The following is a 21578-nucleotide window of genomic DNA, read 5'->3' as shown; positions in this document are numbered from 1 at the left end:
AGCAGGGATTCCCTAAAACCCAAGCAGGGATCCCGGCCCTTATACTCGGCAATGGGAAATCATGGGACTCAGTCAGAAATCGGCGGTTCTGAAATCGGCTGCGAACCACCCTTCCGCATGCGCAATGTAGAGGTGGTTTATGCATGGGATTGGAGCGTTTTATATCTGGCTGTGATTTCATTCATCATAGTAATGTCAAAGTATAATTTAATAAATACATACTAATAATAGGAGTATAGGTAGAAAAGTTATACATTAAAATTAATTTATCTCCTAATAGAGCAAAGAAATCGCTTCCATCCACAAGTTCAGTATGCCTGATGACAACTTCGCGAGATGGCATAATCATACTCAAATTTCAACTCAATACATTTAAAAAAAAACTGCAGATAAACTCATTCATAAATACCTAAAGTTCGAATTATGAAATAACACCCCCTGCAAGAACTTCATTAGAGGATGCATAAGAGACATTAATCTCAATGACATTAATAAGTCTACAACATCTCCCTCAACCATCCAAATATCCCATAAAACTTGACTGAGGACAAATTTCCAAAATAAAACCTGTTGTGTTAGATAATTTGATGATTACAAGTACTGAAAAGTTTCTCATAAACAACAAGACCCTTGAGGTCAAAGCCTCTTGCTAACTGCTTATGTGAGACATAGCACCAAAAAGTCAGCAGAGTTGAATAGCAAATATACTGTCGTTACACATCTCAAGACGCTGATAGCGGGATTGGTCTCACTGCACTTTGTATCCGCCTGAATGCTGTCTTTACTCTCTCCTTCAACCCCTCATTCTCACATTCTACCTCACCATTCTTGCCATCCAGACGCGCCACATCCCCATCGACAGTCACAACCAGTGTTCCTTCCTCTCCAATCTTGACATCCCCAAACAAGGATACAAAAAGAGCATATATTACCTTCTGCGCCATCTTCTCTGTTTCCTCCTCTGTCTTCTTGGCCTCTGCAACTGCTGTCACCTTTGGACCTTCTCGGCTAATATTCAAGATCATAGCTACTACAGAGTCCGAAACCATGTCGCTTATGGGGTCTGATGACCACTGCAATGTCACATAGTTCTCTGACTCCTGCCTTATCGTCACCCTTTCATGCACAATCAATGTTGGTACATCAGGCTCTTCTGATGGGGCCTCCACACTCTCATATATCTGCTTCAACCTATGCTTTATAACTCCGAAAGCACCAGAATAAGGGACAGAGATCCTCTGGGTGATGTTCGCTGTGGACAGCTGTGAGAAGATATGGAGATCATCCGGTGCCATTATCTGATATGTAAAGCCCTTCTTGACCAGTAAGCCGCTGACAGTTTCCCCAACTTCTGGTGTCTTTTCAGCCAGCCTTCCAATTGTTTTGGCCATTTTTTCAGAACTAAAATACATCTCCACTGACTGGCAGTTCTTGGGGGAAATGATCTTAGCATTCCTATCAGCAAATTGGGTTATAAGCTTCTGCTTAAGCCTTGCCATCTCGTTGGCTTCTCCATGGACAAGAATTATATTGGGAGGCATGAGCTCCTTTAAGAAGGTGCTTGTCTGTGCGAAATCCGCATGAGCTGAGAAGGAGATGTAATATACCTGCATGTTGAGAGGAGAAGTGAGGCCATTCATTAGGGTGACTTCTTTTGGCTCGTTGATGATGGTTTTTGCGAGTGTCCCTTCCACAACATACCCAGGAATAACACAAGCATTCTTTTTATCTGTGCACCATTTATCAAACAGTTGTCTAGAAAGCCCACTCTGGAGGCCACCTGGACTTGCCATAACCACTGATGGACCCACATCATCAAAGTTCTCTATGCTCTTCAACGGAGAGATGTGCTTAAAATCGAATGGGTTTGAGTTTGCAAACTGGTTCCGAATCCTCTCATTCATGGAATTTATATAGGTCTGGTAGACAGCCATGCATCTCTTGGCAAGAGGGGAGGCATAGTAGATGGGAATGTTATGGAGCTCTGCATGGTTAGACCAGTACTCATCCAGGATGAGGAGGAGTTCTTGGGCTCTGCCAAGGGCAAAAGCCGGAATAAGCACACGGCCACCTTGAGAGACGGTTGAGTGGATGACATCTGTAAAGCGCTTCTCTCGGATGAGGCGGGGCTGGTGGAGCTGGACACCGTAGGTGGACTCGATGATACAGATATCAGGGGAGAATTGTGGAATTTCCGCAGCTCGGAGATGGCGGTCCTCTTCACGAGAGTAGTCACCAGTGTATAGAACCCGGACACCAGCAATATCAACCATGAACATGGCAGCACCCAGAACATGACCAGCAGTGTAGCACCAAAAGCGAATGCCATTCACTTCAAGTGTCTGGTGGAAGTCAATGACCTGGAGACAAGGTGGACAGTATCTTATCTTGTATGATTGCTTCTATTTATTAAAATCTTTAAAAAGGTCATGTCAAGATAAAGATATTCAAAGTAATACTATGTTCGTGTTGGCATTGGACATACAGACTTGTCAAGTGATCAACCACACATATTTACCATGAACACTTTACTGATCTCTAATGTTGGAAGAGGCTTCACTAAGCAGGTGACTGTCCCAGCTACTTTATACTGTTCAATGTCCAGCACTAATTTGTAGTATATTGATTTGTCATTTGAGGCTACTTTTCAAGAGAGAACAGGGGGAAAATCATTCTCCATCCAAAACTTAATTCAAGCTGCTCCAGTCCATAATGAAGAACCCATCCAAGTGCTTATCTGACTCCACCGCAAAATCTCCTAACTCCTTAAAGAAATAAGGTAAATTATAGCGAAGTCCACATTTTGCTAGCCATGCAGCCTAATGAGAATTTAACTGTACAACCTTTACTAACATTATACCCACTTCCGGCCCTAATTCCCTAGCCAACTTCTTGTTATGTCACTTCATGCCCTAAAACTTTAACCCTCACCCCCCCCCCCCCTTTTTTTTCCCCAACGCGCAATGCACACAGACAATGATATCTAATACTCATCATAAGTTGCTATAAACAATCTCACTCACCCACTAGTTTGCATAGCCACATCCACAAGCATAGCCCTTTTGAATTCTATCAATTACTGAAGTGCCAAAGAACCCCTTAAAGACATCTGTTGTTGCCCAGTATGAGAGTAAAGCAAACAAGACAAAAACCGGATGTTTGGGCATACAAAGACTGAATTTGTCCTATTTGTTGTAATTCCATGTCTAACAAGTCATTTGGTAGTGACTTTCAACATTTCTAAAGGTAAAATATAAATATATGGTGCTTTTTAGATGCAGGACTGACATTAAACTTTCAGTGGGAGTGATCATTATTGTAGATTGTACCTCAAGTTGCAAGAATGACAAATTTGGTGTGAAAGTTTATGCCTGCTAAGAAAAGAATTTGTTTCAGTTCGATAAAATGAGGTGAAGAGATGAAGTGGCAAGAAGATCAGAGTGATCATATGCAGAGGTCAAGCTCCCCCCCCCCTCCCATCTTTCCCCAATTTACCTCCTCCAGTGTTAGTCAATAGACGTTATTCGTTTCCTTGTCATTTGCAAGATACGCCTGAGGAAAGAATGCATTCCAATTAAGATAGCATCAGGAGGGTTTTTAGCATTCTAAAGGGGAATGATGTTTATTGTGCTTATCAGATCTTTTGTAATAATATAAGCTTTCATCCAGCTTTCTTCCCCTCTCTCTGCAGAAATCAACAAGGTTCTCAACTGTCAAGGCTGTCAGACAGTTCCACAAGGAGAGGACCCCGAATTGCATAGACAATTGCTAGGCACCTATTGACTCAGGGGGTCCATTATTTTTCTTAAAGCATGTGTTAGGAAAAGCAATATCTTATTATTAAACTACAAAACCATATCATTTGAGGATGAAAATATGTACCTGAAAACAAAAATTAAGGGATACATGATTTCAGATTAATAATCAAAACATGCTGACATTTGTTTTAAAAAAAACAAAAGGACCACCTGAGTCTCTAGCCGGTCTGCCATAGCATTTAGAGGTCCTCTCCACTTGGAGACCACCTGACTGCCTTGACAATATTGATTCCTGGCATCATTAACTTAAGACCTAGGGAATTAAAAATAAACTAAGACATGATAATTTCCTACATAGAGATATTGTTGGAAGGACCCTCACATTATCAGATTATTTAGAAACACAACACAATTAAAAAATTTTGATATGAAAAGGTTGTGGGCCCTCCAATCAAGTTATAACTAAAGGATTAGGAAACTGTACAGCCTGACTTTTCTTCTTGCTATTACCCATATTTGACCAAAAATATGTCATCCTTTAGAAAAGGAGTATTTTTCTTAGGAGAATGGGTAGCTGCCATTGTTAGGGCACCCAGATATACTAGCCACAGTTACTTACTTGAGATTGTGCTGCTAAAGAACAAGAAGAGACACACCAAAATTTATGCAGGAATATCTTTTAAACTCATGGCACCTAAAAAATAATTAGTCTAGCATCTAAATGATGGGGAAGCACATAAAAGTATTGAGACATGCATAAGATCCTGCATACACTAACACGCCTGCACCGTTCTGGTGCTAAAGACCAGGTAAAGTGAAAGAAGGAAAGCTCGCTTGTGGTTGACATTAACAAGGGAGATTTCGAATCTCAACAAAATAGTTGGTCTAACAATGCATTAGCTTTCAAGGCTCAACAAACTTGAGAACAGGAGAGACAAAAAAAAAAAGTTCTGATAACAGAAAATCCTAGATTGGAGAAAAATATAGCTAACATTAAGAAAGATCTTAACAGAATTAAAATCTAAAAAAATGTGAAGGAAAGAAGAAATAAAAATATGACAAATGGGGCTTCCAAGAATCTTCAGGACGTTATTATCTCTACATAACTTCAAAATGGGCATACCGAGGATCAACAGATAACTGGAAACATTACCACTCATACAAAGTGGTAACCATTAAACATTTAATCATGCATGAGGTAGCTGAAGCCTGATGACTAAAAAACAACTAGAGCAATCTATGTTGAATAATCTTTTAAGGCATGAAGGAGAAAAGTTTAAAATGTTTTATCATGATGGAACTTGATGAAAGCAGTAAAGTTTGATAAAACAAGGAAAGTCATATACTGAAATTGGAGGACCATCAACCAAGCAAAGCTTCTCAACAATGCCAATAGGAATCATAGAGAAAGGTCTGGCCCAATATGGATAATTTGATGAAGGTCATCATAGAATAACTATGATCTTTGCAGAAACAGAAGTGCACAAATGAAATTCTGATGTTTCTTAGATAAGCTAAGAAAGAGGTTCAAAACCAAAATAAAAAATATAAGTTCAGCTTCTAAGAGCAATCATTTCAGAAGCAACAGACTGCATATTTATAAATAAAAGAATAGATAGTGGAGAGTGAAAGAAATCAGAACGAACACGCAAAGGCTGAAAGCCCCCTGATATGAAGTTGTTAAGAAGCTTTATCTTACCTCAATTTTGTCCATTGTCCGAAGAATATCTTGCTCATCATACAGCATATCCTCAACAGAAACTTTGCTCACTTTCACATAATCTGACAAAAGCAACCTGTAAATAGCCTTAGTTGCATGCGTCATGAAAACCCGGCCCTTGAAAGTAGTCTGCAGATTAGTTTCAAATATTTAAGGACACAAGGAAAGAAAAATTATGAACAATCGGTGGAAAAAAATGCATAAGCATCCTGCAGAATTATCGACACATACCTTCTCCAGAAAGTATGGCAATGAGGCAGCATGATCAAGGTGAAAGCTGCAAATTAACCACGATTCATTAGATAAATCCACTTTCTTTGAAGTGTCTAAAAGACATATGTGGGCAAGGTAAAGTGGTGAGTGCAACAATGATGCTAAAGACTCGACAAAGGTAGATGTTTACTGTTCAATAAAATCACAAAGAAATCAAAGTATGGTTCCTGACACAACCTTGGCCAGTATACATATTAAAATTCCAAAATTTGCAACCCAAGTTCTGCATTGGTTCAACAGAAACAACTCTAACACAAATCTAGAAAGAGGGCCTCCCATAAATAGGGATGGGAAACTCAAAATTGTTGGTCAAAATTAATAGTCTCCAACAGGATTTCCTTAAATATTGGGTATATTTCTAATAATGAATATCATATATCAGATCCTTTTGTGGCTTTTTATCTTTTAGAGGGATTTTCTTCCTGTTTGGGCTGCAAGCTCACAAGGATTCCTGCTATTTGGCTATCTTCAAAGTAAACAGAAGGTATTGTTAAAGCAGTCTAGCATAACCAAGTTAACTGAATGTCTCTATTACAACTTCAAAATTCAAATAAACATTTGGTGTGCTTGAAAGGGGAGAGCTTAGCAGTCCTACTGATGTAATAAGTGAAATTTAGGCTTTTTTGAACACTCAAACACATGCGAATGCAAGAGGAGGTGTAAAGATTAAAGGATAAAAAGGAAAGGAGAAGCCCATCAAATCTGCAACCCTAGGGATGCTAGAATTTATCTTTCCAGATTGCTTGTTGCATTCTGAAAAACTCAGGGTTGGATAAACAAGGCCTCCATTTAGGCCACCCATTTCCCTCCTCTAGTTTTCCCTAAACAACAGGATCCCAACCATATGTGGGAGTTATCACATAAACAAAGTGGCTGGGCATCCATAGACCATAGACGCTGTAATCCTTGTTATCAATTTGGAAATTGACACCACTGTTCATGTGCATTCTACACCTAGATATGATTAGATTTATGGCTTCATGAACCACATTATGAACAAGATCAGAAACTCACACATGCAATCAAGTGGCCAGTTAAACTATTTTGATACAAGAGATTTAGTCATTTGAAATCATTGCATCAGCCATTGGATGCTTAGGTCACTAAATCTTTTACATACATGCGGGCCCACCACACCTAAGCTCACTTGAAGTACCGAGTGTTTTATCAAAGCTTGGACAAAGCAGAAGCTAACTTGCATGAATGTCTCCAGGTGGGACACTAATAGGGGGCGCTCTCGGTCCCCAAGCTCCACACCATTGCCTTCCCTTGCCTCTTGGCTTCTTGCCGAATTGCAATGTTGCCGTGGACCGATTGGAAGGTAAACGCCAAGGGTTTGCTCATAGGAATTGGAAGTGGCAACAAATTCCTATGCCCAACTTGATTGGAACACATAGTCGGATGGATGAAAATTGATTGCACGGTGGCTATTCATTTGAACTAAAATGAAGAATACAAAGTACAAGTGCAAACAAATAAATCTAGTGGGGTATACAAAGTTTCCGCACTAGCCCAATCTGCTAAGGACTCGGAAGGAATCCCTAATAGCCCAATCTAGCAGAGGTAGACATTCCTCTGGCTAGCCTAATCTAGTGAGAACTTGATGTGGATCTCCCTAGCCCAAGCCCTAAGGCCAAATCATACAAGTGGACTCTCCACAGGTTTCTTCACAATCTAGATGCATGACTCGTTTGGTTGGCGCGCGCGGCCGTTGTCTCATTTGGCTAGCGCGCTCGGCTGGCTGGGCTCGCAGACACTGGTGCATAGCGCGCTGGGCTGGTCGGGCGCGCAGACACTGATGCGTAGCACGCTCGGCCTCTGCCCTGCTTGGTTTGCGCCCATTGTGCTGATGGGGCGAATTCTGGCGCGCAGGACCACATTATACTGATGGGGCGAATTCTTGCGCGCGGGCTGGTCCTGCGCACTGTCATTGTTGTTGTTGTCACGCACAAGCGCTGGTTTTGGCCTGTTCCTATTTGCCTTCCTTTGCCTCTGGCTACCTCATCGCAGTCCTCCTCACTGCCCACGTCCAGCAGGTATGCCTGGCCAGTCTTGCAGCGATGCTCACGGCTCCATTTGTCGCCGCATTTGAAACAGAAACTGTGCTTGATGCGGTCTTGAAGCTCCTCTTGGGTAAGTTTCTTGACAGGCTGCGGCTTACTGCTGGATGTCGCGGCCCCTTTTTCTCTAAAATTTGCTTTGGGTGGTAGGAATTCGGTGACCTTATAGTCGGACCCATCCTTGGCCATTTGCCGCTCTAGCCGATAGCTTTGATCCAGGATCTCAACCATACGCATTGCCTCCTGCAACCTGGTCGGCTGCTTGAGCTTTATCTCCTTGGCCAGCCATGGTTTGAGACCGTCAATGAAGGTCCCAAGCAAGGCTTCTTCGGACCATCCGCTGACCAATATTTGCAGCTGTCGGAACTCATCGATGTAGCCTCAGACCTTGCCTTCTTGTTTAAGTTTGGCGAGTTGGCCATGATGGTTGATGACGGAAGAAGGTCCCCATTGCATCATGAATTCATCTACAAAGGCTGACCAACCCATTCTCCTGCCTTCCTTCTCATATAAGGCCCGAATCAACCTCCAGCACCGGTTTGTCCTGCCTTCTAGGTGAAAACTAGCAAGGGTTACTTGACCAGTTCTTGGCACTTCATACACATCAAAGTACTGATCTGCCTTGCCCAACCACTCATATGGGTCTCCTCGCTAAACTTTGAAAAATCTATTTTGGGTGGCTTAAGCCCTCGCTCCCTTGACCGAGGACCCCCCTCACCAAAGTTTTCATCCCGACCTCCTCTCATTCTCCTCTCCCTATGCTCTCTTCGGCCATGAGGCCTTTGAGCAGGAAATGACTCACACCTTCTCTATTTTCTTCAACCCATCTCTCCAACACTATCTCGGGTCCTTCTATTCTACTCTCCAGTCTCCCGTTTTCTCTCATGCCATAACCCCAACTGCCTCCTTCACTCTTCTCTTCTCTTGCCTGGCCCTGCCTTGAGGCATGCGACCTAGGCCTCTCCCTCAAATTTTTCTCTCCCTCTCTCTTCCATTCTCCTCACCAATCTTTCTAAGTTAGCATTCGTCTCCCTTCTCATCTCCACTCCTCTTCTCATCTCGGCCAAGGTATCGGATAGGGTTTCCAATGCCCTGCCAAGTTGCACCGAGTGGCCTTCCAAGGCCTCAATCCTTTATTGGTGGTCATTTGAGTTCCACACGGATTCCATCTTTACAAGGCTGAAATTCAAAAAAAAGAAAATTCAAGCCTGGCGTTACCTTTTGAGATATATTATCTCAATGAAAGCACCAATAATAGAGGGCGCTCTCGGTCCCCAAGAGCCACACCATTGCATTTCCTTGCCTCTTGGCTTCTTGCCAAGTTGCAATGCTGTCGTGGACCGATTGGAAGGTAAATGCCAAGGGTTTGCTCGTAGGTATTGGAAGTGGCAGCAAATTCCTACGCCCAACTTGGTTGGAACACACAATCGGATGGATGAAAATTGATTGCACAGTGGCTATTCATTTGAATTGAAATGAAGAATACAAAGTATAAGTGCAAACAAATAAATCTAGTGGGGTATACAAGGTTCTCGCACAAGCCCAATCTACTAAAAAATCGAAAGAAATTTCTAATAGCCCAATCTAGCAGAGGTAGACATTTCTCTAGCTAGCCTAATCTAGTGAGAACTTGATGTGGTTCTCCCTAGCCCAAGCCCGAAGACCGAATCATACAAGTGGACTCTCGACAGATTTCTTCACAATCTAGATGCATGCCTTGTTTGGTTGGCGCACGCGGCTGGCCGAGCGCACAAGCACTAGTGCGTAGCGCACGCGGCCGTTGCCTTGTTTGGCTGGCGCGCTCGGCTGGCCGGGCGTGCACCCTGGTGCGTAGCGCGCTCGGCTGGTCAAGAGCGCAGACACTGATGCGTAGCGCGCTCAGCCTCTGCCCTGCTTGGTTGGTGCCCGTTGTATTGATAAGGCGAATTCTGACGCGCAGGCTGGTCCTGCACGCTGACGTTATTGTTGTTGCCGCGCACAGCCGATGGTCTTGGCCTGTGCATATTTGCCTTTGCCTATTTTGGCCGCCTAAGGCTTGGTCAGCCTCTAGGCTCATCAGTTGCCCAATCTGGTCTCCGAATGTTGCTTGGACCTCGCCTGGCTGAGTGCCATGGCTACATAATTTTGGGAGGTTTCCATCAGACAACTGATTTAAATGATTGCTAAATTATCAAGACATTCCATGGGAAGGCCTGGACAAATCTTATTAAGGTAAGAGTTTAAAAGGATATCAAGAAAGCAGTCTCATCCAGAGTTTCCTTACTTATCTCTTCATTGGTTGGTCTATTGCTAGCTAAGGCATAAACTCGAATGTCCTGTGCATGGGATTCAGTTGGCTCTGGTTCATGGTGAGACTTATCAATTCGGCAAATAAAAACTTAGGTTTTGGCACTTGCATTTAGTCTTCAAATCAACAGACTATCTAGATTCACTTTCCGTTGATCCTTATGAAGAGGAAAGGCTTACTTATCAAGCTTCCTACTACTGCTTTAGGCCCTGTTTGGGGGAACTTTTGGAGGGCCAAAAAGCAGTTTTTGGCCCTCCAAAAGTACTTTTAGATAAAAAATGGTGTTTGGTAAAATTTTCGGAAAGCTGTTTCAGCTTTTGCGGAAAGCTGAAAACAGTTTTTGGAAAAAAGCTCCAATTTAGAGCTTTCTGAAAATGTTCTTTTCAGCTTTGTCGAAAAGCTGTTTTTGGGACCAAAATACCCCCATTTAAATCTCACTTTTTTCCCCAAAACCCTCATCCCACCTCTTCCTCTCTCACCCATCCTCTCCCTCTCCCTCTCTATCTTCTTCTTCCTCTCAACGTCGCCGCCTCTGTTCTTTCTTCCTCTTTTTTTTTCTTTTTTTTTGTTTTGGGAGCTCATGGCTGCCCACAGTGGCAGCCACCATGCCCGCCACCATCCATGGCCGGCGACCCTTCTATATTTCAATAAAATAAAATAATAAATAAATAAATAAATAAATAAAATAAAAAGAAAAATAATGAGTAAGTGGCAAATAATCTGATCTAAATAAATAAATAAATAAATAAAAATATTAGTCATTATTTAACCAATTTTATCACCTAGCTAGAAAATTTGTTAGAGAGATAAATGATCATTAGAAGGATGAAAAATTAATTTACACTAATAATTATAATATTTTATATATTTATTATTGTATTATACTATAAATATAATATTATATTACATTATATCATAATACATTGATATGTTATGTTAAATAATTTAATATTATATTAAATTATTATTCTATAATACATAATGTTATAGTACTATATTATAATAATATTATATTACATTACATTAATATTATATTATATTATATATTTATGTATTAATACGTATTATATTTTATTATGCTCTGTTGTATAATACTGGTAATGTCCTTTATGGTTATTTTGTCACACAAAAATACTTTCTCAGTTTGTTTACCAAATACATGTTAAAGTGCCACAGCACTTTAGAAATGTAGTTACCACACAGCAAACAGCTTTTTATAAACGCTCTGCTTCAGACAGCTCTGCTTCAGACAGCTCTACTTCCAAAAGCTCTACTACTAACAGCTCTCCCGAACAGGGCCTTTATCACTGACGGGACGGAATCTGCGATTTGACTTGATCCACTAAGCCCTTCAACATGGAAGGGTGTGATTTGCTCTTGAGCTTCTCGTCTCCTCAATGGATTGGCTCATGCTACGTCAAATCCAGCTATCACCAATTGAGATACTCGAGTTCTAATTAGAATCTTAAATATATGATTTATGTTAGTTAAATTAAATCCCACCACTTCTTCCCATCCTCAAGTCTCAGACGCGAGATTTTCTCATATTTGTTTCTCCCAAGGTTTATCTCTCCCACGTCTATATAGCAAGCTCGGCCTCCCTTAAGAGACAACAGCTCATGTCATGAGTTCTACACCTTCGTCGTAGTGACGAAGATCTCAAGGAGAGAAGCATCCATGAAGAGATGCCAATAGAAGAGAAGCTCCTTGCCAGCAAGCTCTCTTCGTGAGATAGCTTCAAACTTAGAAGGTGAAGACTGACATCCATCAAAGAAGAAAGAGAAGCTTTGAGTCTTGGTGATCCATTTCTCCTCCATTATTTCTTCTTTATTCCACTGTAGCTATCATTTTCTGTCTTTGTTGGTTCACATGTTGAAGTCATAAAACAATAGATGGACTCACTGTCCACCTTTGAGTGAGAAAAGAGATGATTTCTTGTTTCGCAGAGACAAAGCCAGGTCCCTTTTAAAATTGTTGTCAATCACAGGATATTGCTGGTTATGCTTCTACTATTCCTGTAATAGAGAAAATCGAATTTACAGGTCTGATCAACTATCTACTTCAAGCAAATTAAAGACCCGTCAAATTAAAGACCCGTCAGGTTTCTTTGCCTCCAAATATCATCCTCGTCCAATGGTGGATCAAGGAAAAGAGGCCATTGCAATTCAAAACATTAAAACTGGATTCTGGACACATCCATCAAGAGCTGCAACATGTTATCTATCAATCTGAAAAAATATATACTTGAAGCCATTGAAGGAAGACCTTCGAAATTTCAGGTAACTGAATCTGGATTCTGGGTATATCTGCTAGTGCCTGCTTAGTCCCAAGATAGGCCATAATAATTGGTACGTCAAGTGAGCTTAGGTATGATGGGCCTACATATACTTAAAAGTTATAGTGAACCAAGCACCCAATAGTTGGTGGAATGGTATTTAGATGACTAAATTTCTTGCATCATAATAATTTAAATGGTCACTTGGTTGCATGTGTAAGTTTCAGATATTGCTCGTATATGGTTCATGAAGCAATAAATATAATCGTATCTTGGTGTAAATTGAAAAGACATTGGGGTCCTTCGAAAATTTTTCTTCACATTGTTTGCTGACAAGTTATGCAAAAAGCATAACAAAAAACTTGTGATCACATCAAAAATTAAGAGGTGACAGTGAGTTGAGCTTTTAATATATTTTGCCAAAGGAGCAACTTTAGATTGAAGAGAGATCCTCTTCTTGCCATCCAAATTGTTGGGGTTTCAATGGAACTTTGCTTGTCTCCCATACCATCGATTATCGAGCAAAAAATTACAATAACAACTTGCATCGTTTTAAGCAACCATGCGTTCATGCTTCCACATCCTCGCATCAATTTTGACATCGGATGTCAATCTATCTTTGTCCCAACTAAGAAAAAACATCAAAAGCAAATGACTCACTTTTAGCACTTGGCTGCAACACAAATAAGTTTGATATTGAGAAATTACCGAAATCAGCAGGGCAATCCATGATACAGTCAGTAACAAAATATAACAAGAATGAAATTTCCTTTCATTGTTTAAATGTAGAACCATTTCACATAATCAACATAAACCATGACTTCACACAATTCATATAAGCATCAAGTCCATTCTTAATTTTTCTAAATAAATTTTTTATTTATCAACAATTATAGAGAACGAGGAGGAGTAACACATACTGAGTCACAAGAAGCACGTCGATAGTCGAAGGATCGATCTCATCAAAATATGGCAAGGCAGCCATCCCCGAGTACGCTGGATGGATTCCACAGTCGAACTGCCAACCACCCAAAACAAACCCACTCTCAATCTCACGGAAACCAAGCTCACAACACGAGAAATGAATCAATAGTAGACACGGTAGACAAAACGGGGGAAAGAAAGGTTAAAGCTTTTATACCAAGATGGTCTTCCCTTTGTAGGACATATACACACAGGAGCGCCCCACCTCATTGCCGGCGCCCAATGGGGTGATGGTGAGCCGATCCCCTTCCCTCGTCGCCGTAGATTCCCGCCTCTTCAGGGCCGAGCCCTGGCCGCCGGTCATGGTGGACGCCATCTCTAAACCACCAAATGCGCGATCTTGGTAAGCTGGGCTACAAATCCATCTCTATACGTAAGAAATCCTTCGCTTTCCGAGGGTTTCGGCTGGACAAAGGATAGAATCTGAGCTCTAAACTGGATTGAGGGTTTTCGAAATGGAAATCTCGCAGTCGGTGAAATGATACGAAGAGATATTGGAAGAGAGAGAGAGGGAGGACCGAGATTTCTGTTGAAATAGTTTAGGGTTTGGGATGCCTAGTCTGATTCGTGTTAAGCGGGGATTCCCTAAAACCCTAGCAGGGATCCCGGCGCTTATAGTCGGCAATAGAAAATTATGAGACTCAGTCTGAAATCGGCGGTTCTAAAATCGGCTGCGAACTACCCTTCCACAAGCGCGATGTAGAGGTGGTTTCTTCATGGGATTGGGGCGTTTTATATCTGGCTGTGATTTCATTCATCATAGTAATGTCAAAGTATATTTTGATAAATACATACTAATAATATTAGTATAGGTAGATTTTCTTGAATATATTTTTTATTTAATTTATATATGCATTCTATGATGTATAAAATACCTCGAGACTAATAACTATTTATTTTAGAGATCTCTTGCCTATACATCAAGCAAACATAAAATAAAGCTAATAAACTAAAGTATATTATACACTATATAATTTCAAGTATAAGTCTTTGATTTTGATATAAATACCTTAAAACTTATGTAGATCAAATTTTAGTTGATTTGGATGTTTCTAGGCTATAAATCAAATAAAGATATGGCATCATATTTTTAAAATTATTCATTTTCCATCGATTCAATGCATGACAAAAAATTCTCTTAAAATTATGTGATTTTTTTGCTTTTGGATATTTTATGCAGCATAGATCATGTTTTACGATGTCAATTTTATCTTAAAATATTCGTCATCATATATTTTCACTAAAAAGCATTAGGGGTCAAATACATTCAAGTGCATTCTAGCCTAACTCTATATTTTCTTCATTTTTTGAATTATTTTGTTAGTCTCGAGCGTGTGAAAATTTCATTGGTAGATATCAAAACATACTAATTGCTTTTGTAATGACTTAGAGTATGACATATGTATAAATGGCTATAGAAATATAGTAATACATATCTTCATAAACATGCCAATCAGAAACTTAATTTATAAAGTACAATGGTCCAATGAAATCTCAAATGCGATATTTATTAGTTCTACAAAGATGAGAGTAAAAGTGGACATTTCTTCTTATATAGGAACTAATTAATAATTTCCTGACGAAATCTATACTATATTATTGAATGAGAGATGATTATACAACAAAAATTTTGTTTGTCAAAAATGTTGTCCATAATTATTAAATTATAAATGGATATTTATGTAATTGAAGATTATTGTCCTTCTCTCTCTTTGTCTCTCTCTCTCTTTCAGCCTCCAATCCAAGCTATCCTAACTTCCCATGTTCAAATTTGAAAAGGTTCTTAATTATATTTTCCACATGTCTCTCTCCAATCTCATGCATAGTAACTTCCCAAGGTCAAAATGTAAAAGGATCTCTCAAATTTCGATTTGTCATATCTTTGTTTTAAATTTTATCTTTACATAAAAAATCATATCTCTCATATGAATAAGCTTTACATTTCAAAAATTTGAGATATATTATGTATTCTCTCTTTCAGCTACCCTCCTTTTTATCTCCAACATGGATTCAGATCTCCTTGTTCTCCCTAAATCACCGATTCCCTCGCCCACCCCAAAGTAAATGCTCTCCACCTCTTCTCACCCTACCAACCCCAAAAGCGCACCTTCACCCTCAAAGTTCTCTCATAAATTTACTTTTTCATAGTTTTTATTTAAATATACATTGATATTTTATAAAATTTTTATTTATTTATATTCTTTTCATCTTTGTTACATCTTTAAACTTTTATTTTTATCTATATTTTTTTATATATTGTGTATCTATTTAATTCTTCTAATTTTTTATTTTTTATTTTATTTAAATATCTATTCTTGCACGAGCTTTTAATTATATGTTAATTCTATTTATGTCATCCATTTCTTATGTTTTTTTTACTTTTTAATGTTGTTATATTCCAAAATATCAATTTAATTGTTTTGTCCTAATTATGTAGTTGCACATTACGCATTCTTTCTACAGTTATTTTTGCTTACTTTACTTTATTTTTTATTTTAATTTTTCTCATTTGATCAACATCTTTTTGTTTTTTTATTTTATTCTTTTTCTTTCTTTCTGCATAAATTTTCATGCTTTCTATATAATTCTTTTTCTATTTTATATTCATTTATATTTTATATAGTACATTTATTGTGGTTTTATCAAACGTGTTTGCCGATTTGCTCGTAATACAAAAATAAAATCGATTTGTGCGTCCCATCCGAATGAGTCGTTTATTCAACATAAAAATAGTTAAAAATTTATACAATAACAACCATCTGGTGATTAAAAACATCGAAACAGTTGGGATGAGCCTCTGATTTAATAAAGATTCACGCGATTTTATCATTTCTAGTCGGTGGGTGGTCTGGATGACCAATCTGGCCGGTTCGCGATCTAACCAGTTTAACCCACTGCGCGGATCGGTGACATAAGCACAAAAAAATCCTAAATATCAAATTTTGTATGAATATTCTTTCAAAATTAATATTTGCACGTCTGTCCTCGTAAAAAAATTGTTTTTCTATTCTATCTTTTTTTTTTATTTTTGTGTATGTACTTACGCCATCTAACACAATTAAAAAATTAATAGTTTCAAATTAAAATGATTAAAATATTCTTAATAAATAGATGTGTAAAAGAAAATATTTGTAAGATGATCGCGATAGAAGACAAAAAAGTGATTTCAAAATTTTATTTTATTTTTAATTAAAATAAATATAGTCTTTATTGACGGTGTTAGAAGAACTGTTATATTAGGAGTATTTATACAAAACTAGTGTTTTATGAGGGTAAAAAAATAAATATAAATTTTAAGAAGATGTTCGCGTAAATCTAAATTTTTGGAAGAGTATTCATTATAAAAAAAAAGTGCGGGTTGTCTCTTACCGGGTCGGGCGCGAATGCGAATTGGATCCGGGTCTATACCGGATGCTTAAGCCTCATGCGGGGATTTACGGAACCCAAATGCCAGAGAGAGCCTTCTGAAGGAAACCAGGATATGAGAACGGCCCGAAAATTTTCGGGCTTGGGCATTGAAAAAGCGCCTATGGGTCGGGCCTGGGCAGGAAAAGCGGCCCGACCAAAAAAATCGGGCCGGGCCTGGAAACTTTTAAAAATGGCCCGGTTCGGCCCGGCCCGACCATAAAACATTAATTAATTTTTTTTTTTTGAGAAACCCTAGACTAAAGTCCTAAACCAAACCCACCCACCCACCCCCCTCGCTGAGAGCCGCCGCACCCCTCCCCTTCCCTCGCAGAGAGCCGCCGCACCCCTCCCCCTCGCTGAGAGCCGCCGCACCCCCCCGCCCTCGCTGAGAGCCGCCGCACCCCCCCTCCTTCCCTCGCTGAGAGCCGCCGCACCCCCCCCCCCCTCGCTGAGAGCCGCCGCACCCCCCCTCCCTCGCTGAGAGCCGCCGCACCAGGAGGAGCAGCGAGCGACGATAGCGGTCGACGACAACGACGAGGCGATGATCGCCGCGCTCCGCGCCTCCCGCTCCAACATCGTCTCCATTCTCCGTGCCTCCGCCCGCAAGGACAAAGGCCTCGCCGCCGTGGACGCCCGCCTCTCCCTCGGCCTCGACTCCCTGGACGCGGTCACCGAGGCGGTGGCACCGCTCGCAGGCCATGGCCACCAAGGTCCTCCACGCCCGCATCAACCGCGCCGTCCCCCCTTATCTCGACTTCGTCGACTGCGTGGACCGCCTCCGCGAGACCATCGCCGCCGTGACGGCCGGGTGCGAGCCGGCAGTCCTCCTCCTCTTCGAGCTCGATCCCGGCTACGAGGTGCAGGATGGAAGAGAGAGAGAGAGAGAGAGAGAGAGAGGTGGGGGGGGGGAGGGAGGTGGGTGTCGGGTCGGGCCTGTCGGGTCGGGTGTCGGGTCGGGCCTCTCGGGTCGGGCCCGTCGGGTCGGGCCTCTCGGGTCGGGCCTGGGACCAGATTTATAAGGTTGGGTCGGGCCTGGACAAAAATTTAAGCCCGACAGTCGGGCCGGGCCGGGTCTGGGCATAGCCATCGGGCCTAATTTCTGCTGTAGAGCCCGGCCCGAGCCTGGCCCGAGCCCGGTTTTGATCAGCTCTAGAACGGAGGAGCAAGAGAGATGGCTCCGAGCGTCCTTCTTTATCGTTCTTCCGCTACGCACTTCCTCTTCTCCTCCATTAAATCCGGCTTCTACCGGCGATTTCAGCGTGCAATTCTCTTTCTTTCCTCCCCCTCGATTCCATTTTTTCCTTTCATTTGGTGTTGGGTGACTTTGCTTCGTTATTTTGCCCCTGCAGTCTGTTTGCTTCAACTTTCTCAACGATTCCACTGGTTTTCCTTTTCATGTATTAATTCGTGATTCATGAATTTTCTTCTAATTAGTGCGACAGTACTATTTCATTGTATAACTGATGAAATCATGCGCAACTTTGTTTTTTCTTTCTTTTTCTTTGTTATTTTAATCTCCTATTCTATTTATGCTTTTTTTTTGATAATTTTCTGATAATACTCGTTTTGAATTCAGTGACATGGGGAGTTTGGCAATCGCCATCATGTCATGTCAGATGCTATGCGGTTGCAAAAGCCGGAAAGGTTCAGCTGCCCAAGAAGTGAGCTTCCTATTAATCCCTCTCTCTCTCTCTCTCTCTCTCTCTCTCTCTCTCTCTCTCTCTGTGATGATGATGATGTTTGAACTCCTTAGTACTTATATGAATTTTCAGCGAAATAGTTTAGGTAGGAGGATCTTTAAATGGTTTAGAATTATGGTGAGATGGAACAATATCTGTTCATTCTTGCTAGTTTTGAATAAACTATAGTTGAGATGATCATTAACTCGTTTGGACTTTGGACTTTGCAGATTGCAAAATCATCATTTTACTTCTTAAAATAAATAATTAAAAACTAGTTTGCCTCCTCGTATTTTCTATCCAAAGCAAAATTTATGTTTTTATGTGGGAATTTTGTAGTCTGTAGTGAAACAGAAAATCTGTATAACCCAATAAAGGCCCACACTGTTCGTTTCTAACAGGTTGCGGGACTGAATTTTGAAAGGATTTCGACGCTTTTTTCTGGTTTGCAGTATGGATCTGGCATTGACCTTACAAATTAGGGTGTCGCTCTTGGTTCATTGATGAGGACAAGGTTTTAAAATCTTTTATTAAGTGCTTGTCATACTCGCATATGTACTATGCTGTAACATTTGAGGCTTAGTAAAAGAAGCAAATGGGACCTTCTTCAAGGTGAGAACAGTCTTCTAGGTCAGGAACTAAAGGTTAATTTTCAGTGGAGGGAATATTTTATGAGTCTCACAACCTTGCCGTTATTCCCTGGAAATGGTAAAAAAATTCCAAATTTAATCTTTATCCTTTTATTGGCCGAGTTGCACTGTCATCAAGTATGCTTACAAATCAAGAAAGGCTAAACCCATGTCTTAGTAGTTATACTACAGTATAATTGTTATAATGATGTTGAAAAGTACTTTTTTTAACTCAAAATTGTAACAAATACTGTCACCTGTTTAGGAGAAGGCGATTGGATGAGGAGTGTCTTGAAAGGTTCCAGCAATATAGCCGGACATTCATTCAATCATGGATCATACAAGGTTAGTTGCTTAGCAACTTTTACTTATTTATTTTTTTAAAATTACTGCCTAACTTCATTAGCTTTATAAGTGTGCTACTTAATGACAGGTTGTAGCTCTCTCTTTACCTAATATTCCATTCATTTACTTGCCAAAGATCTGAAATCTAAGTCATCATATGCATAACAGCAAACATCCTAGGCCTATTATGGAACTTGCATGTGCAAGCAGTTGCTTTTTTGGTGTAGTGTTATTTATCTTTTTCTCTTTTAAAAAAAAAATCTTTCGTATTTTATGGCTGAGACACTATTTTTGATTTAATTTCCCTAATCTGAAACCTCATCTCATTGTTTCTCAATCTGTCTGTACCCTTTCTTTATATTTATCTTCTTGCAAAACATTCTTAGTTTCTTCTCATGTTGGTAGCTGTAATAATGTGCTTGAATGATACAATATCCTTTGATGATCTTTAACTAAAATTATAAACCTAATAAGCCCATTCCCATACTTCCCAAGTTTCATAATTTGGTATTTGAGCAGTGTTATTGAAGGATTCATTCTAAAGAGGATTGGAGGCTAATAACTAATTATAGTTATTTTTAGGTTTAGCTATGTGGGCATGATTAACCAAGTAGTCTAGTGAAATTTGAATTGATAGAATACTAGACTCGGAGAAGTGATAGACATGATGATGATGTTTATGGCATGCTTACTTGAAGTGGGCTAGGATGATAGGACATGATCTTCACTTTATGCATTAAAGAAACTAAATGGGTCATCATGCTTATGATTGAATTAAGCAATTAATTATGAACCATGAAGGGGTCAAAGTGACTAGATATCTTTCAAAAACCAAAATAAGTTAGTTTTAACAACCACCACCATCATCAACCACTGCTAACATTATTTTCTTTTTCTTTCCCCAGAAAAGCTTAATATTTTTTTCTTCCTTCTTTTCTTCAATTTTGAGGATTATCTCTTCTTTTTTCTTGAAACCAAATGCCACCTTAGTATATTAATGGTGGTATGCTCCTACCTTTCCTTAAAAGCAGAAATTAGTGCAGGAAAACACTATGAGGGCAAAGACCTGTGATCTAATTACCCAATTAAAACTGAGTTGGAATGCAAAATTATAGTTTCATAATCCTGTGAAGGTCAAAAGAGGGGATTAATAGGTTAATTTAATCATGAGGAGACTATTAGTACGACCTAAATTCCCTACCCCAACCTCCTGTGGATTTTGCTAGATAGGCTGGGTGATTTCATTATGATGTTGCAAAACAATGTAAACTAAATGTCCCGTGAGCTCAGATCTCATTGAGGATAGAAACAAATTCAGTAATCTTTTACTCTGATAATCATAACTTTTTTTATTTCTGCCCAAATTGTTAAAAAAAAAGGTGACAAGCTTATTAACCGTCCTCATAACCTTAAACCACATTCTCCTTGTCCTCTTATAAAATGGAAAAATAAGAATTTAGTAGAACAAGGTTTGAGTTTCAGTGAGCCCTCCAGTTTTCTTTACTGCTGAGCTGTATAGTGATTAACTTTTTTGTCAAAATGGGCAACCCTTGATCAAATCTTTCAAAACCATATATCTTGATCAAAACTTATAACTATTTTGCGTGCATAACTGATTTTGATCATAGAGATTCCTAAGTATAGTTTTTGGGCATATAGATTCATAGGTATGTAAATACTTAATGCAAAACCATGTTGATAGGTATTTCATGGGTACAATCTCTCTTCTTTTTTTGTCATGTTGGCTTTTCGATGCCTCATTGCTATTTTTTTCTTACAGTCTAAAATATGACACCTTATTTTGTTACTGTGGCCCCTCTATTTTCATATTCTTTATAGGCAAAGTTTTTGTGGATGGAGGAGTAGTAAACAAAGCTGGAACACCTGTATCTGAGAAATCAATCGTAGAGATAAAGGCTGAAGTTCCAAAATACGTATGTAGGTGATGCTTTCATGGAAACTGCCAATCTACCATTTCATATTAAATTAGTTGCAATCTAAAAGTATTGCTTAGCATTTTTCTTTGATCTGATTCATTTTCCTTTCATGCAGAGCAGGATACAAACTAGAGGCTGCTATTGAACAATTTGGTGTGGATCTTGTTGGAAAAGTAGCTCTTGATTCAGGGTTGTCCACAGGTGGTTTTACAGATTGTTTGCT

General features: G+C 39.8%; 2 protein-coding genes across 5 annotated transcripts in view; one reads left to right on the top strand and one right to left on the bottom strand.

Annotated features, from left to right (window-relative positions):
• Nucleotides 1-419: 419 nt before the first annotated feature.
• Nucleotides 420-14062, bottom strand: LOC103715356 (cleavage and polyadenylation specificity factor subunit 3-I-like). 2 transcript variants are annotated; one of them, XM_008802957.3, is made up of 5 exons: nucleotides 13515-14062; nucleotides 13294-13391; nucleotides 5710-5755; nucleotides 5458-5607; nucleotides 420-2360 (listed from the first exon to the last, which is right to left on the bottom strand). In XM_008802957.3, the coding sequence occupies exons 1-5, from the start codon at nucleotides 13671-13673 to the stop codon at nucleotides 723-725; spliced, it is 2091 nt and encodes a 696-aa protein (XP_008801179.2). In that variant the 5' UTR covers nucleotides 13674-14062; the 3' UTR covers nucleotides 420-722. The 2 variants fall into 2 exon arrangements, with proteins under 2 accessions (XP_008801179.2, XP_026663682.2); XM_026807881.2 differs by lacking the exon at nucleotides 13515-14062 and having other exon boundaries at nucleotides 5710-5804; nucleotides 13294-13378.
• Nucleotides 14063-16808: 2746 nt separating this feature from the next.
• The window catches only part of LOC103715373 (hemolysin A), a 37157-nt gene continuing 32387 nt past the window's right edge, over nucleotides 16809-21578 (top strand). For 2 of the 3 annotated variants that reach the window (XM_039133647.1, XM_039133648.1), the window contains exons 1-3: nucleotides 16809-16841; nucleotides 17917-18162; nucleotides 18342-18426. In XM_039133647.1, coding sequence (XP_038989575.1) covers nucleotides 17937-18162; nucleotides 18342-18426 — 311 coding nt within the window. In that variant the 5' untranslated portion in view covers nucleotides 16809-16841; nucleotides 17917-17936. The remainder of the gene's footprint in view (nucleotides 16842-17916; nucleotides 18163-18341; nucleotides 18427-21578) is intronic. The other variant, XM_039133650.1, reaches the window with a different exon arrangement.

This window comes from Phoenix dactylifera, chromosome 14 (genome assembly GCF_009389715.1).
Source record: "Phoenix dactylifera cultivar Barhee BC4 chromosome 14, palm_55x_up_171113_PBpolish2nd_filt_p, whole genome shotgun sequence".
NCBI lineage: Eukaryota > Viridiplantae > Streptophyta > Magnoliopsida > Arecales > Arecaceae > Phoenix > Phoenix dactylifera.
This window is presented reverse-complemented; position numbering and strand designations above follow the sequence as displayed.